This window comes from Typha latifolia, chromosome 2, assembly GCF_019914945.1.
Source record: "Typha latifolia isolate L0001 chromosome 2, TyphaL0001v2, whole genome shotgun sequence".
In the NCBI taxonomy this organism is placed as follows: domain Eukaryota; kingdom Viridiplantae; phylum Streptophyta; class Magnoliopsida; order Poales; family Typhaceae; genus Typha; species Typha latifolia.
The window spans coordinates 5,639,580-5,652,311 of record NC_133087.1 but is presented as its reverse complement, the minus strand read 5'-3'; the positions used below and the strand labels follow the sequence as shown (position 1 = coordinate 5,652,311).

At 39.4% G+C, this 12,732-nt stretch overlaps 1 protein-coding gene across 2 annotated transcripts; it reads right to left on the bottom strand.

Moving 5' to 3' along the window:
* Window positions 1–285: 285 nt before the first annotated feature.
* Window positions 286–4,876, bottom strand: LOC140782678 (D-amino-acid transaminase, chloroplastic). 2 transcript variants are annotated; one of them, XM_073129376.1, is made up of 6 exons: window positions 4,791–4,876; window positions 4,488–4,701; window positions 3,958–4,013; window positions 2,329–2,504; window positions 1,279–1,952; window positions 286–585 (listed from the first exon to the last, which is right to left on the bottom strand). In XM_073129376.1, exons 2-6 carry the CDS (start codon window positions 4,687–4,689, stop codon window positions 491–493), a joined length of 1,203 nt encoding a protein of 400 aa, XP_072985477.1. In that variant the 5' UTR covers window positions 4,690–4,701; window positions 4,791–4,876; the 3' UTR covers window positions 286–490. The 2 variants fall into 2 exon arrangements, with proteins under 2 accessions (XP_072985477.1, XP_072985478.1); XM_073129377.1 differs by lacking the exon at window positions 4,791–4,876 and adding an exon at window positions 3,506–3,615 and having other exon boundaries at window positions 4,488–4,550.
* Window positions 4,877–12,732: the final 7,856 nt, after the last annotated feature.

The window sequence follows — 12,732 nt, the reverse complement described above, 5'->3', positions numbered from 1 at the left end:
ATTAGGTAATTTTAGTATCTGCTGTGGATTAAAAAAAGGTTTGTAAACTCCCTATGGTTTAGCTCAGTTTTAACATATCCTATTGTATTTCAAACTTGAGCATTGCGACAGACTTTTCATTTAACACTAACGGTATTTCGTTAGCGCTATTATTTGTGCCATAAACAAATAATAAAATGACTAAATCACTCCTCCATCTACTACTTAGACTATATTTCTATGGTTGAATAATCCGAATCAGAGATATTCTACAATGAAACTACATAAAGTGGATATAGTCTAATGTTGTCCAAATTAACTTCATTTAACTTGATAAAAGATGACAGATAAATATGGTAATGACATTTAACATCAAAGAGTGTTCGACTGTTTTTAAAATTTACAAAAGAGAACTCTTTGCCTGCTGAAAAAGGCACAAACAAGAACATGTCTTGGAGCAGTTGAATGACATTTTGCAAACTTCCACAACAAAGAAAAGTAGCAAGCAAGTTTAGTAAGGGACAGGAAATCGAACTGTAGATGGACCAGATCTCATGTCTTCAATAATGAGATCAAAAAGAGCTTCAGCTACTGGGCCTTCTTTGCCTGCAGCCGGAAAAGGAAAGGAAAAGGAAAGAAAGGATAAGCGTTCGAGTAACCCTACTTTTCGAAAAATATATACAAATAGCATGGAACAAAAACAACATTTCTTAGATAAACAGAAAATTAGTTATTGTATTAGTTTTATAAATATGATCTTGAAAAACACTATACAGTCATCAGGAAAAAAGATATTTGGAATATCACAGGCTATAGCCATTTTGATCAGAAAAATTAAGAACATCAAAGTCATCAACAGCACAAGTAACTTCCAAGAGATGTAATCCTAAAAATTAATAAATATATCAATCTTCTAGCAGTGAGAATACAATTTTGCTGTAAAGTAACAGACTAATTTTCCTCATACATAAATGAGAAGAGAAAAAAGTAGTTTCGGCAAACATGTATCTCTCTAGTCGTTTATGGGTGTTTGCTTGATTTCATAGTCAGTGTCATGCTCAATATATATGATTTGAAGTTAAAACTCCGGATGTTGTAAATCTCTGTATAAACAGTTATTACAAAATGGATGCACTGCCAACTGCCAAGATCTACTATAAGTTTGTCTTCATACATGACTACCATATACATGGCTTTAAGCATGGATATTATATCGATAGCGATATAAGGTCATGTGGACTTTCTACTATGAAAAAACATAAAGAGGTACATGGTTAGTTATTGAGAAATCAGCCTTACCAGAACCAATGATCTGATCATCCCATTGCAGAACAGGCTTCACAAGAATTCCGCTTCCAATGAGCATCATTTCATCGGCCATCTTCCCTTCATCAACTTTCACATTTCCTAATTTTATTTCTTTAAGTCTCCCATCTGCTACAAGCTGTTCAGCAAGAACTATTACCCGTTTTGCAGTGCATCCACTCAGAATCTTGTCAAAATTAGGCATAAGAAGCTCCTTCTTCCGCGACACAAAGCCAACATTCATATTAGGACCCTCAGCAACAAATCCTTCATCATCTAACCAAATCCCAGCAAATGCTCCATTTTCTTCAGCTTCCATTTTGGATAGGGCATTCGGGAGGTAGTTTACATTTTTCATAACCGCAAACTGTGGAGACTTCATAGGAACTGATGATGTTACTACTTTACAACCCTTTTGGGTTGGTAACGAATGATTTTGTATCACAATAGCATAAAGAGCAGGATTTAGGCAGCCAGATGGAGATAATTGGAAGTCACCAGGTCCTGCAGAGAGCCAATACCTCAATGACCCTTGAGTACATTTTGATGCACTCACTGTTTGAATGAGTATGCTTCTTATGGTTGCGCGATCAAATGGTAGACGAATTTTGGCCATCGATGCAGACCTTAAGAACCGATCTAAATGCTGATCTAATTCATAAAGGTGCCTGAGATCATAAAAAATAAAAAAATAAAGAAAATATTAGTAATTGATGATCATGAAGTAATTATGTACAATTTCCCTAAATGCTCTCTCCTCAAATCTCATGCATATTGTTGTTTTCCCTTTGCTCACAGAGTGAGAAAATAAAGGGAAGAGAACAAAAAGGAGGAAGCATCCTTTTCTCAAAGAATTAATTCACATATAAACTCCTATGCAAACATTATCGGATGATAGATCCACTACAGTCACTATCATAACCTGCAATAGAGGCACTGTAAAATAAATTGAGCTAAAGACAGCACTATATTCTGTTTCAGTCAGATAATATTCTTTCTACTTATCAATGAAGTTGAAAGAACCTTGGATGCCTTAACTCTTACCCATCCATTATAGCAGCAGTATCAAAAACCCCATGTCCTCTATGGACCATATGGTCATCCATGGGTATCACCATTGCTGCATGATCAGTAGTAATTCCACCAAGGATGCTGGAGTACATTGCCCTGTAATTTTTCTTACTACTATTTTCTTGGAATGATTTTAGCCTTTCTGCAACCTTCATACCAAAGAAAAAAGAAAAAGAAAAATTGGGTTAAAGATCATCTCTGAATAATATCCGTTCAAAGATTATGTAAATGCTTTCTAATAGAAGAGAGAAGTTAATAATAGAAAGAGGAAAAAACTGCAATTAGGCATACACAAAAGAATAATGAAGAGGGAACACAATGGAATTATTAAAAACTCTTCGCCTTGCATATCATTATTTCAGACATTGCCATCGGACGACGGCTCCTCAGAAATAACGCTATATTGCAAGGATCTTCTATTTTTCTATTGCCTTATGGTCCATGGTTGGTGACCTCATTCTTTTGTTCATTTTGCAGTAGTCTTAACTCAGTTTTAACTCTGAACTTTATAGTACACTGCAATTCCTTTTTGAAATAATATTGCTCTGGTGAACTCTCTCCCTTCTGTATCAAAATAACAGAACGTGAACACATGATTTGAGTTCAAGTTGATATAGAGGTAACAGTTTGACTTTCTTTTCCATGCAATGGAAGGCTGGTTACATTTACATAGTTAATTCTGCCAGGTCAGCTGCATGGGACAATAAAGTCTTCAAGGAAGCTACTGTCTCTTATTTTATGAATTCACTTCAACTGACACCAACAGCATTACCAAGAGAACTGCTGTAATACATGTCAAATAATCTGATATATTGGAACATTAGCACTTCTTATTTCCTTAGCAAAGACAATCCTTTTTGGAGCCAAATTAAAGCTGCTCATGAACTGCTCATATAGGAGATTAAAGTACAAGCCTCCAATAAAACATTAACCAGTTTCTACATGCACACGCAGAAAACCCCTCATACACAGTATAAGCTAAAGGATTTATTAGTTTTCATCAGTTTAAAAAGGAATGAGCTATATTTCAATCTGAGGGTAGCTCAATTTTTAATTGAAACTGATTAAGCTCATGCCAAACCATGGACAAAATGAGCCGCTAGCAAATGCGGTGGTCCTTGGCTGTTGTCAGAGTGAAGAAACTCTTTACCTCTTGCAGCTCACCGTGGTACTAGAGTTATACATCCAACTATGGGCTCCATTGCTTACACAAAGATGTTATACAACTCTAGTTTCCTTTAAACATTGTTCTTCTATTACCTGTCATATATTATTCTTCTTAGTCTATACACTAAGAAACCATTCTCAATAACAAAAAGAACTAATAATTAGTAGAAAGGAAAGGCAATTAATATATTCAGCCATCTAATCCTGCATTAGATAACTAATGCAATACAACAAGAAGCTTCACTTGTTCATCAAAATGGCAATAGATTAGAGCAGAGTATATCAGAGCTACTAAGGGAGAAAAAGAATCCTAACCATAAAAGGAAAATTGTAACGTTTACTGTATCACTTATATACTATGAAATGCTGACTATTACTGGCTAGACATATAGATGATCAGTGCATATACATAGAAAAAGGAGGATAAATATCTACCTCAGTTGCAGACAATACAGGAACATCAAATTGGTGACTTCCAGCCTCTGTAGATTCTGCAAAGCAAAGAACGAAATGAGTCCATTGATAGAAATATCTTTCCTCTTTGTTTCTCTTGCAATCCTCTTTTGCGTGATATTTATCAAGGACCAGAACAAAAAATATTCTATGATTCTATCTTAGAGAGAGAGAGAGAGGCAAGAAGAAAGTAAATTTCAAGAACCTTCTCACTCCTTGGTCAGATTTTTCGGATAAAGAAAAACATAGAACTATACTACAAATAACAATAAAAACAACTACAAAACATCATCTTTTCGCTCGTTTTTACATATGTTGCAATCATAGGATGATAAAAATTCAATCTTTAACTCGTTTTCGCTATCTTTGCATCATCGTAAAAAAGCGAGAGAGAGAGAGAGAGAGAGAGAGAGAGAGAGAGAGAGAGAGAGAGAGACCATCAGGATCAACTCAAAGCTATATTACCATCAAAGCAAAAGCAAACAAAAACAGAGGAAGCCCCAACAATCCACCTGCCCAACCCGAAGTCTTCACGGCTCTGACCTCCTTCCACGACCTTCTATCCACCCCTAATCCGAAACCTCGAAATCCAACTCCATGAAACGTGAGTCTCCTCCCCCCACCATGGCTCTGACCTCCCGTTGATCTGACAACCATCGCCGTCGACCGGTTTCCCAATATGGGTTCGCCCAAAAAGGCCGAGATAGAAGCCATTGATTACCCAAGCTGAAATCGAAGGAGAAAGATCGCAAAGATGCCTTCTTTCTATGTATAAGAGACGAAGCAGAACAACACATAGCATTTTAAAAACATACAAGTTTTCGGCTGCAATGTTTAGCACATTGGATTGCACTTTCTTTCTATTTTGTCGTACTAAGTAATGCATTTAAGTCGTTTTCTGCGTCCGAGAATTTTTTTTTCTTTTTTGATAATTGAGAGCTTGGATTAAGCTTAACTTGCCTCCTTACCTGCTGAGCAGGGGCCGGAGTCAATGTTCAACAAGGTACAGCAATATGGCGGATTGGGCCTTCTGGCCCAATAACAGTATAATTAAAACCTAGTTTACCCCGTGGGCTGCCGAGTCAGCAACCTAGTTACCTTCTCTTGCAATATGATGCACTCTAACCCTATAAAGACTTTGATCAGCCCTTACACTCTACCACAATTTTCTCACTCGCTAGGGACATGGGCTTTTCACCTTTGATGATATTCACTGCGTCTGGCAGAGTCGACTAAAGAACTAACTTGACCTCTCTATAAACCGGCCTCAGCCCCATGCGGATTGCACAAAACTTTGAGAGGATCACCGACTCACTAGGACAAGGCTCCCAAGCAATGACTCTAGGCAGCCCTTTTCATCTCTGATTATAGCCCCTGTGTTGCCTTGATAGTCGTCGACGGTATATGCACAGTTGGTGTTTAACTTAAGCCACCCTAGATTCGATAGCTCCCATTGAACTATCCTACTATTTTTGGTCCTCAGTGCTTTAGGTGGTTTAAAGTATTCTCTAGTTAGCTAGGCTGCTCTCATCGCCATCCTTTGCAAACTGGCTCTCTCATCCCGAAAGGTGAGATTATTTCGCTACCTCCAGCTGGTGCACCTCCTTCGCGAGCCAGTCTTGTCATGGAATGCGTATCATTCCTAGCTCTTGCCACTTTAGCTCTCAAACCAATTTGGCAAAACGACATGTAAAGAAAAGGTGTGCTCAATTCTTCATGCAGTCCACAAAGCGAGCAAGTGTCATCAAGCATCATACGTAATGAGTGGAGATAGCTTATGGTCGATGCCTATTCTTGCATACTTTGCAACAGAAGGTCCTTATGCAAGGTGCCAGCGGAAGGTCTCACAACCTTTCTACAGTCGACCACCTTTCCTCATTGGCCTGGTTGAGGAAATGTTACGGTCATTTTTTGTGAAGATGAGTTTCTATTTGACTTGATAATCTAGACAGAATTTTAGAATGGAACTTATGAAGGTAATTGAGATCGATCAAACCATTGGATCGATCTAAGATTCGGATATGTTGTTCCTCTATAAGTTAGAAATTAAATGTAATCAAAATCTCCTTGATCGAATGAGTAGATCGAAAGTTTGGTATGAAACAATGACTGAAGGTCAGGAGGTAGCGGGATGGACGTGGAATATGTGGTTAGGGTTATGAAAGATGATTATGGTATGGTGGATGGATTAGTACTTGGAAGTAGATGGGGCGGGGTGAGGGAGAGAAGGGAGCTTCCAGGTATTGTTAATCGCTAGAAAGAGGAAGGAGAAGCAACGAAGGATTAACCTCGGTTGTAGATGAGAACTTGCGTTGGATACCAACGGAGAGGAAGGAGGAAGGAGAATATGGCTAAAGCCCAAATGAAAACAATTCCAATATTTAATAATCAATACAACTGCTCTTCCACCTATATAGAGGCTAGCCAAACATCCGAAAACTCTAAACAAATCCTATTACAACTCAATTTAACCCTAAACAATTTAACTAAACTAGTCTTCCTTATCTATTTCGGATTAGTCATTCATTTTGCTGTAGATAGATTCTGAATTTAGATAAGTTGTGAATACCAAAGTTGTAGATTAGAGGTTGGAGATCTTATTCAACTAGTTTGATATTATTCGAATGTCTGTGAAATATCTTATGGATATTTTTCCAAAACTGTGCAGAGTTGGATTAGCTAATTAAATAAAATCTTAATATATAAAGACTCTAACTAAACTAAATAAGCAGATAAGATAATTAGTGTAATGCCCCCGCCCGGCACGGGCACGTGCACGCCCACGCACCCACACGGCACGCGCGGCGCACGCGACAGGACGGGCGGGGCCCGTCACGCACAGATACTCTCCTGTACACATACAATCATTACATCATCAAATATTACATGCTAACATATCCATTATCACATAATCCATCACCAATTAAATCATACTATTAACCAAATAAACCTGTTAACATATGAATATCCCAGTCCATAATAATATACATTAAACCACTACATAATCTGGCAGGACCCATACAGGTCACAACAAACCATCAAGATACAACTAAAATGACTAATATAAGAGTATACTATGATTCGACCTATATCATACAATTCATTGTCTAATACAAAAGAGTACAAATATCAAATACTGGTACAACTCAATTCTTATATAAACTATCATCTATACTGTCTCGCATCTATAACTTACCTCATCATCGCTCTAAAATATCTTCTCAAGATATCTCAAGTCGCTATTACGTACCCCATATCTGAGGGGGTTATAAAAGAAATAAAGAGAGTCATGAGCAAAATGCTCAGTGAATAGACCTTACCCCGAATCACTGATGCCAAACAGAGAGTAAATCATGTACTGAATAATATGAATCAGAAAGAGTATCATGTCATGAATGAGTATATGAATGTTCCTCAATAATACATAAATGAAAAATAGATAATATGTCATGTCATAACTGATAAAATATATAATCCTCGATAATGTATAAATAAATCTCTATGTCATACCATCATCATAACTCTCTCTCAAATATGACACATGATGCATGTCGACCATGACCATGCTATGATATCAAATGCAACCATATATGATACATATTGATTACTCGATAATCAGGTAACCAAATGATAATGAAATCATATGCATTTCTCAACATCACAATCATCACTAACATCTCAGTATAATATCATCATACTAGACCACTGTGCACAGTCAACACCCGATACCCAGTCTCAACATCATGTCCGAAGGCTTAGAGCATACTCCGCCACCCGCAAGAGTATCTCAAATATAATTATACCCTGCCACCTGCTAGGGTATCAACATCCATCCAGACCGAGCACCCACATAGTTGATAGAAACCTCGTGAGGATAATTCGCCACATATGCCTTGGCAAACGACATGTGTTCGAAGATCTGCTGCGCACACAGACTAACGACCTCAGACGTAAGGCCAACAGGATTGCGACTTTGTCGAGCGATCAATCATCCACCAAGCGCGTCCTAACCCTCGCGCCCACTCGGGTATCCTCACGTTTTCTATCAACTATCCTATCAATCATATTTCATGCTTTTCTTCTAAATGACAGATCATATGCATATATCTAGTACGATAATAAGTCAATGCATAACAGGAATTTAGATGGAATAGGAATCAAGAGAAAATGATGCAATGTAGTCTCCCACTATATCGTCAACACATGCATACTCATACTAATCTATTACATGCATACTCATGCTACAGATCCACTCGATATATAATCATAACAGTAGAATCATCTCTAATCATCTCTATGTATATCATCAATGTACTCATATCCCAAATCATCATAATCGAATGCATGATAAAATATACTCGACTGTAATCATCTCTAGATAAAATTATATAATCATGCTGGAGGCCAAAACATGCATTTACATCATATATACTATAACCTAATTTGAGAAAGGTGTCTAGGGGATAAAACTACTCACATCTTATTAGAAGACTCAACACACGTATCCCTCGGGTCCATCAATCAACCGCCACTCGACACTGGTGAGATCCTCGGGGTCTCAAATAAGGGGGTTTAGAGTCTGAAAATATTTAAGTAACATAAAGTTAGTTGTTTATCTGATTATAATTCGTTCGAGTAAAATATGATATTTTATTAGGTTTAATATTGATTAGATTTATATGATAAATTTAATTGTGGTAATATTAATATGCTATTTATATTTATTTAATAAAATCCTAATTTGATAATTATAGAAAATAAGTATATAGTAATTTATCTCCTTTTTATAAATAAACAAGATGACTATATATATGATTTAATAAAAATATAATTATAGAATAATATTATTACTAGTTATTTTGTAATACTTACTCTTATTTAACTAATCCTAGATTATACATAAAATAATCATTATCTTATTATACAAAAATAATCTGCAATTCTAGTATTCCATTTTATACAAACTATTAGACAATACTAATATACTAAAAATAGACATATATAATATAAGTTAAATATAAATATAAGACTACATATATTCACTAATAAATAATAACTAAAACTCTAAATAAATTTATAGGCAATATTTATAATTGTAATTAATAAATTATTATACTAAAATGCTTAGTAAAATTATATTAGTGAGTATAAATTATCAAAATAATTAATTACCTAAATAGACTATGTTACTTATCATTAGGAAGTAATTATATATAAAAAATAATAATAGTCCTCTTCCAACACTGTCTGCTGCACAACAAGAGGAGGAGGAGGGCCAAGAATGGAGAAGAAGAAGAGAGGAAGAAGAAGAGAAAGAAAGAAAGAAGAAAGAAGAAGAAGAAGAAGAAGAAGAGAAGGAGAAGGAAGGGAGGCTCACCTAGGTTGCGACGGCGACAGCGACAGCGGCGGCTGGCGTTGATAAGAGAAGGGAGAGAGCTCAAGAGAGAGAGGTGATAGAGAGAGAGAGAGGAGGGTAAGAGAGAAAGAGAAGGTGGTGCGGCGGCGACGACGGCGACAACGAGAAGCCGTCGGCGAGGAGAGAAAGAGAGCGGTGCTAGAGAGAGAGAAAGAGAGGAGGGTAGAGAGAGAACGAGGGAGTTAGAGAGAGAGAACGAGGGAGTTAGAGAGAGAGAAGATGGTGAGAAAGGGAGAGGTGATAGAGTGAGAGAAAGAGAGGAGGGTAAGAGAGAGAATGAAGGAGTTAGAGAAAGAGAAGGTAGTGCGGCGACGACGACGACGACGGCGATGGCGGTGGTAGGTCGGCGTCGGCAAGGGAAGGAGAGAAAGAGAGAGCGAGAGAGAGAGATCGAAAGAGAGAGAGAGAGAGAGAGAGATTTAGAGGGAGAAAGAGAGAGGCGGTGAGGATGGTGTTGCGGCGTCTGGCAAGAAAATATGTGAGAAGAGAGAGAGAGTGGGAGAGAGAGAGAATATGTGAGAGAGGGAGAGAGAGAGAGAGGGAGAGAGAGAGAAAGGGAGAGAGAAAGAGAGAGAGGGAAGGCGGTGGAGGAGGGGGAAAGGCGGCGGCTGCGGCGGCGGCGGGGCCCGCCACAGCTAGCTAGTCCGGCCCGGTTGGCCGGGTCGGCGGTTGTGGGCGCACGTGGTGCCCCCAACACGCGCCCACGTTGCATGGCACGAGCTCGTGCCATGCAACACCAATATATATATATATATATTTAATTTATACATTATTATTATTTATTATATTTATTATTATTATTATTATTATTATTATTATTATTATTTTAGTTATTACAATTAGAATCTATCCATTGAGCCCAATGTTTCCTTGATGTGATCCAATCTGACCTGAATCGCATTAAGAGATTTCATCCTTGGCTCTTCAGAAGGGTGGGCGCTCCATACCCACTTGTCCTCCACATTAGCCGGCCCTCTATGTTGTATCTCAATGTGGAAAGTGATCTCCTCCCCACTTTCATTGAGCAACTATTGTTTAGTCTAAAGCTGCCTGTCTAGGAAATGGGTCACGAGGAGATTCTCGTTCAGTAGTGAGGGGCTCATGATGCGCAGTTGCCTGGGCCAAGGAGCTTCAGACATCCATGGAGTCATGGCCACTCTAGTGGTGTTGTTGTTGCCCACCAACATCCTGCACCCATCTTTGATGGATACCAAAGAGGAACTAATAGCCTACTAAAACCCATGATGGAAAAGGGGCTATGCTGGTGTCCCACGGGTCTACTTTGCTACACTTAGCTCGTACCGTGTTAACCCACGGGGTATTCTCTTTGTTGAGGACCTTAAAGGCTAGCTTGCTCAGGAGGGCCGCATGGGCCAACTTCAATCTTCTAACTACCAACCCACCGTCTTCTTTGCTCTGGGTCACCATCTCCTGGCTGATGAGATGCATGCTGCGGCCTCAACTGTTGCCCCAAAGGAAAGACCAGGCAATGTGCTCATCCTTATCCAGCACTGAGTCTGGCACCTAGGTGCTACCCTACCAGTAGATGCAGATGACCATTAAGGTTGCATTCACTAGTATTAGCCTACCCACTATCAAAAGTAAACCTTTCTTCCACCTTGCCAATTTCCACTCAGTTCGATCTATCATACCTTGATGCTCCTCGACCTTTATCCTCCCCCCGAAAATAAGGATGCCGAAGTAGGTGAAAGACAATTCCGCCCGCCACAAGTCAAGGGCGTCAGCTAGGTTGGTAGCCAACTCTGTGCTTAACCACCTTGGGAGGAATAGCTCCGACTTAGCAAAGCTTACGTGTTAGTTAGTGAGAGCTGAGTAGACTTTGAGGCACTCTAGTGCACGTTTCATATTGGCCCTTGGTTGTCTGCGCGGTTATGAGCAGACCATTCGCATAAAGGTGGGAGAGCTACATATTCCCGTCGCTGAAGCCAGTAAGCTCCCCTTCTCTAAGCTTGGTATTTAGAATACTTGAGAGGAGCTGGGAAACTAGGTTAAATAAGTACGGTGATAACATGATACCTTGTCGGAGGCCGCGATAAATCAAGCGTGTCGAGAGCCGCATTCCAACTCACATTATTGTAAGCCTTCTCCATGTCCATTTTGATCATCATGATCGGTAGCTTGTGCTCGTCATTGGTCATGCTATTGGTCACTTCTTAGATCTTAGACAGCTAGGGTGTTGTCATTGATGGACCTACCAGCGAAGAAGGCAGCTTGCTTCTTTGACCCCACTAACTTTGGCAGTAGACCCTTCAACAAGCTAACCAACACCTTGGTGATGACCTTATAGGTGACATTATATAGCGCTATTGGCTTGAAGTCTCGCACTCTGGTGAGACTTCTTTCCTATGGATAAGGGTGAGATACATCCTTCCATGTCTCTATGGTAGAGTGTCCGTAGAGAAGAAAAACTGCACAGCTTCATAATGGCTATCGCCTAGGATAGGCCAATAATGAGTGTCGACCTCTACTTGGATGTCGTCCAGTCTGGGCACTTTACCTCGCGGTAGACTCCAAGGATCATTCTTTATCTCCTTGTTGGTCACTGGCTGAATAATGTTAGAGGCTTCTTCTGTAGAGATGGTCGGTAGTTTTGGCCAACTTTGTTCCATTTGATTGGCCTCCATAGTTAGTCCTAAAGTTCTGAGTAGAACTCTACAAAAGCGGCATTTAGTTTCTTCTCATTCTGCGTCCAAACTTGCTCATCTTTCTGAATAGCAGAGATATAGTTTCATCACCGTCATATCGAAGTTGATACTTGAGAATCGGGTATTGCAGTTTCTTTCACAAACCCATTTCAACCTAGCCTGCTATTGGCACTTGATGTTCAATTGCTTGCTCAAAGTCGTTTTGCGATGATATCGGCTACAAAGGTTGCCAAATCCTTCCTCGTCCAGCTGTCCCACTGCATCTAGATCCTCTAACTACTTGATGGTAGAGGACGTCTTATGTAAGTGCCTATTGAGGTTCCCTATAGCCTCCCTACTCCATCTACGGAGCACATGGTTCGACGTGCATGTTTTATGGGAGAAAGTTTGCATCGGGTTGCCATTGGCTCCACGTGTCCAAACCTCAACAACAATAGCTTTGCTCCCCTCATGCTTGAGGGGGTGCAACTTGAACCGAGATAGGTTGGCCCATCGTCCAAGGCACAAAAGGCATGATTAAGAGAATTGGTGCGTGGTCTCATGCGGTCCTATCAAAGTTAGTAACTTTGCTCAACGGGAACTAACTCAACCAATGAGTCTTGCAGTCTAGCCTGATCCAAATACGTTTGGGTCCTTGCTGATTGTTGCACCATGTGGAAGGTGGCCCTTTGCAGC

Bases quoted from the DNA above. Each gene is read 5' to 3' on its own strand.
- LOC140782678 (XM_073129376.1), bottom strand. From the start codon at position 4,689: ATGGCTTCTATCTCGGCCTTTTTGGGCGAACCCATATTGGGAAACCGG. The intron at 2,505-3,957 runs GTAGATATTTAT...TTTGGTATGAAG, and splicing joins CTGTATTGTCTGCAACTGAG to GTTGCAGAAAGGCTAAAATC. The intron at 586-1,278 runs GTAAGGCTGATT...TTCCGGCTGCAG, and splicing joins TGATCAGATCATTGGTTCTG to GCAAAGAAGGCCCAGTAGCT.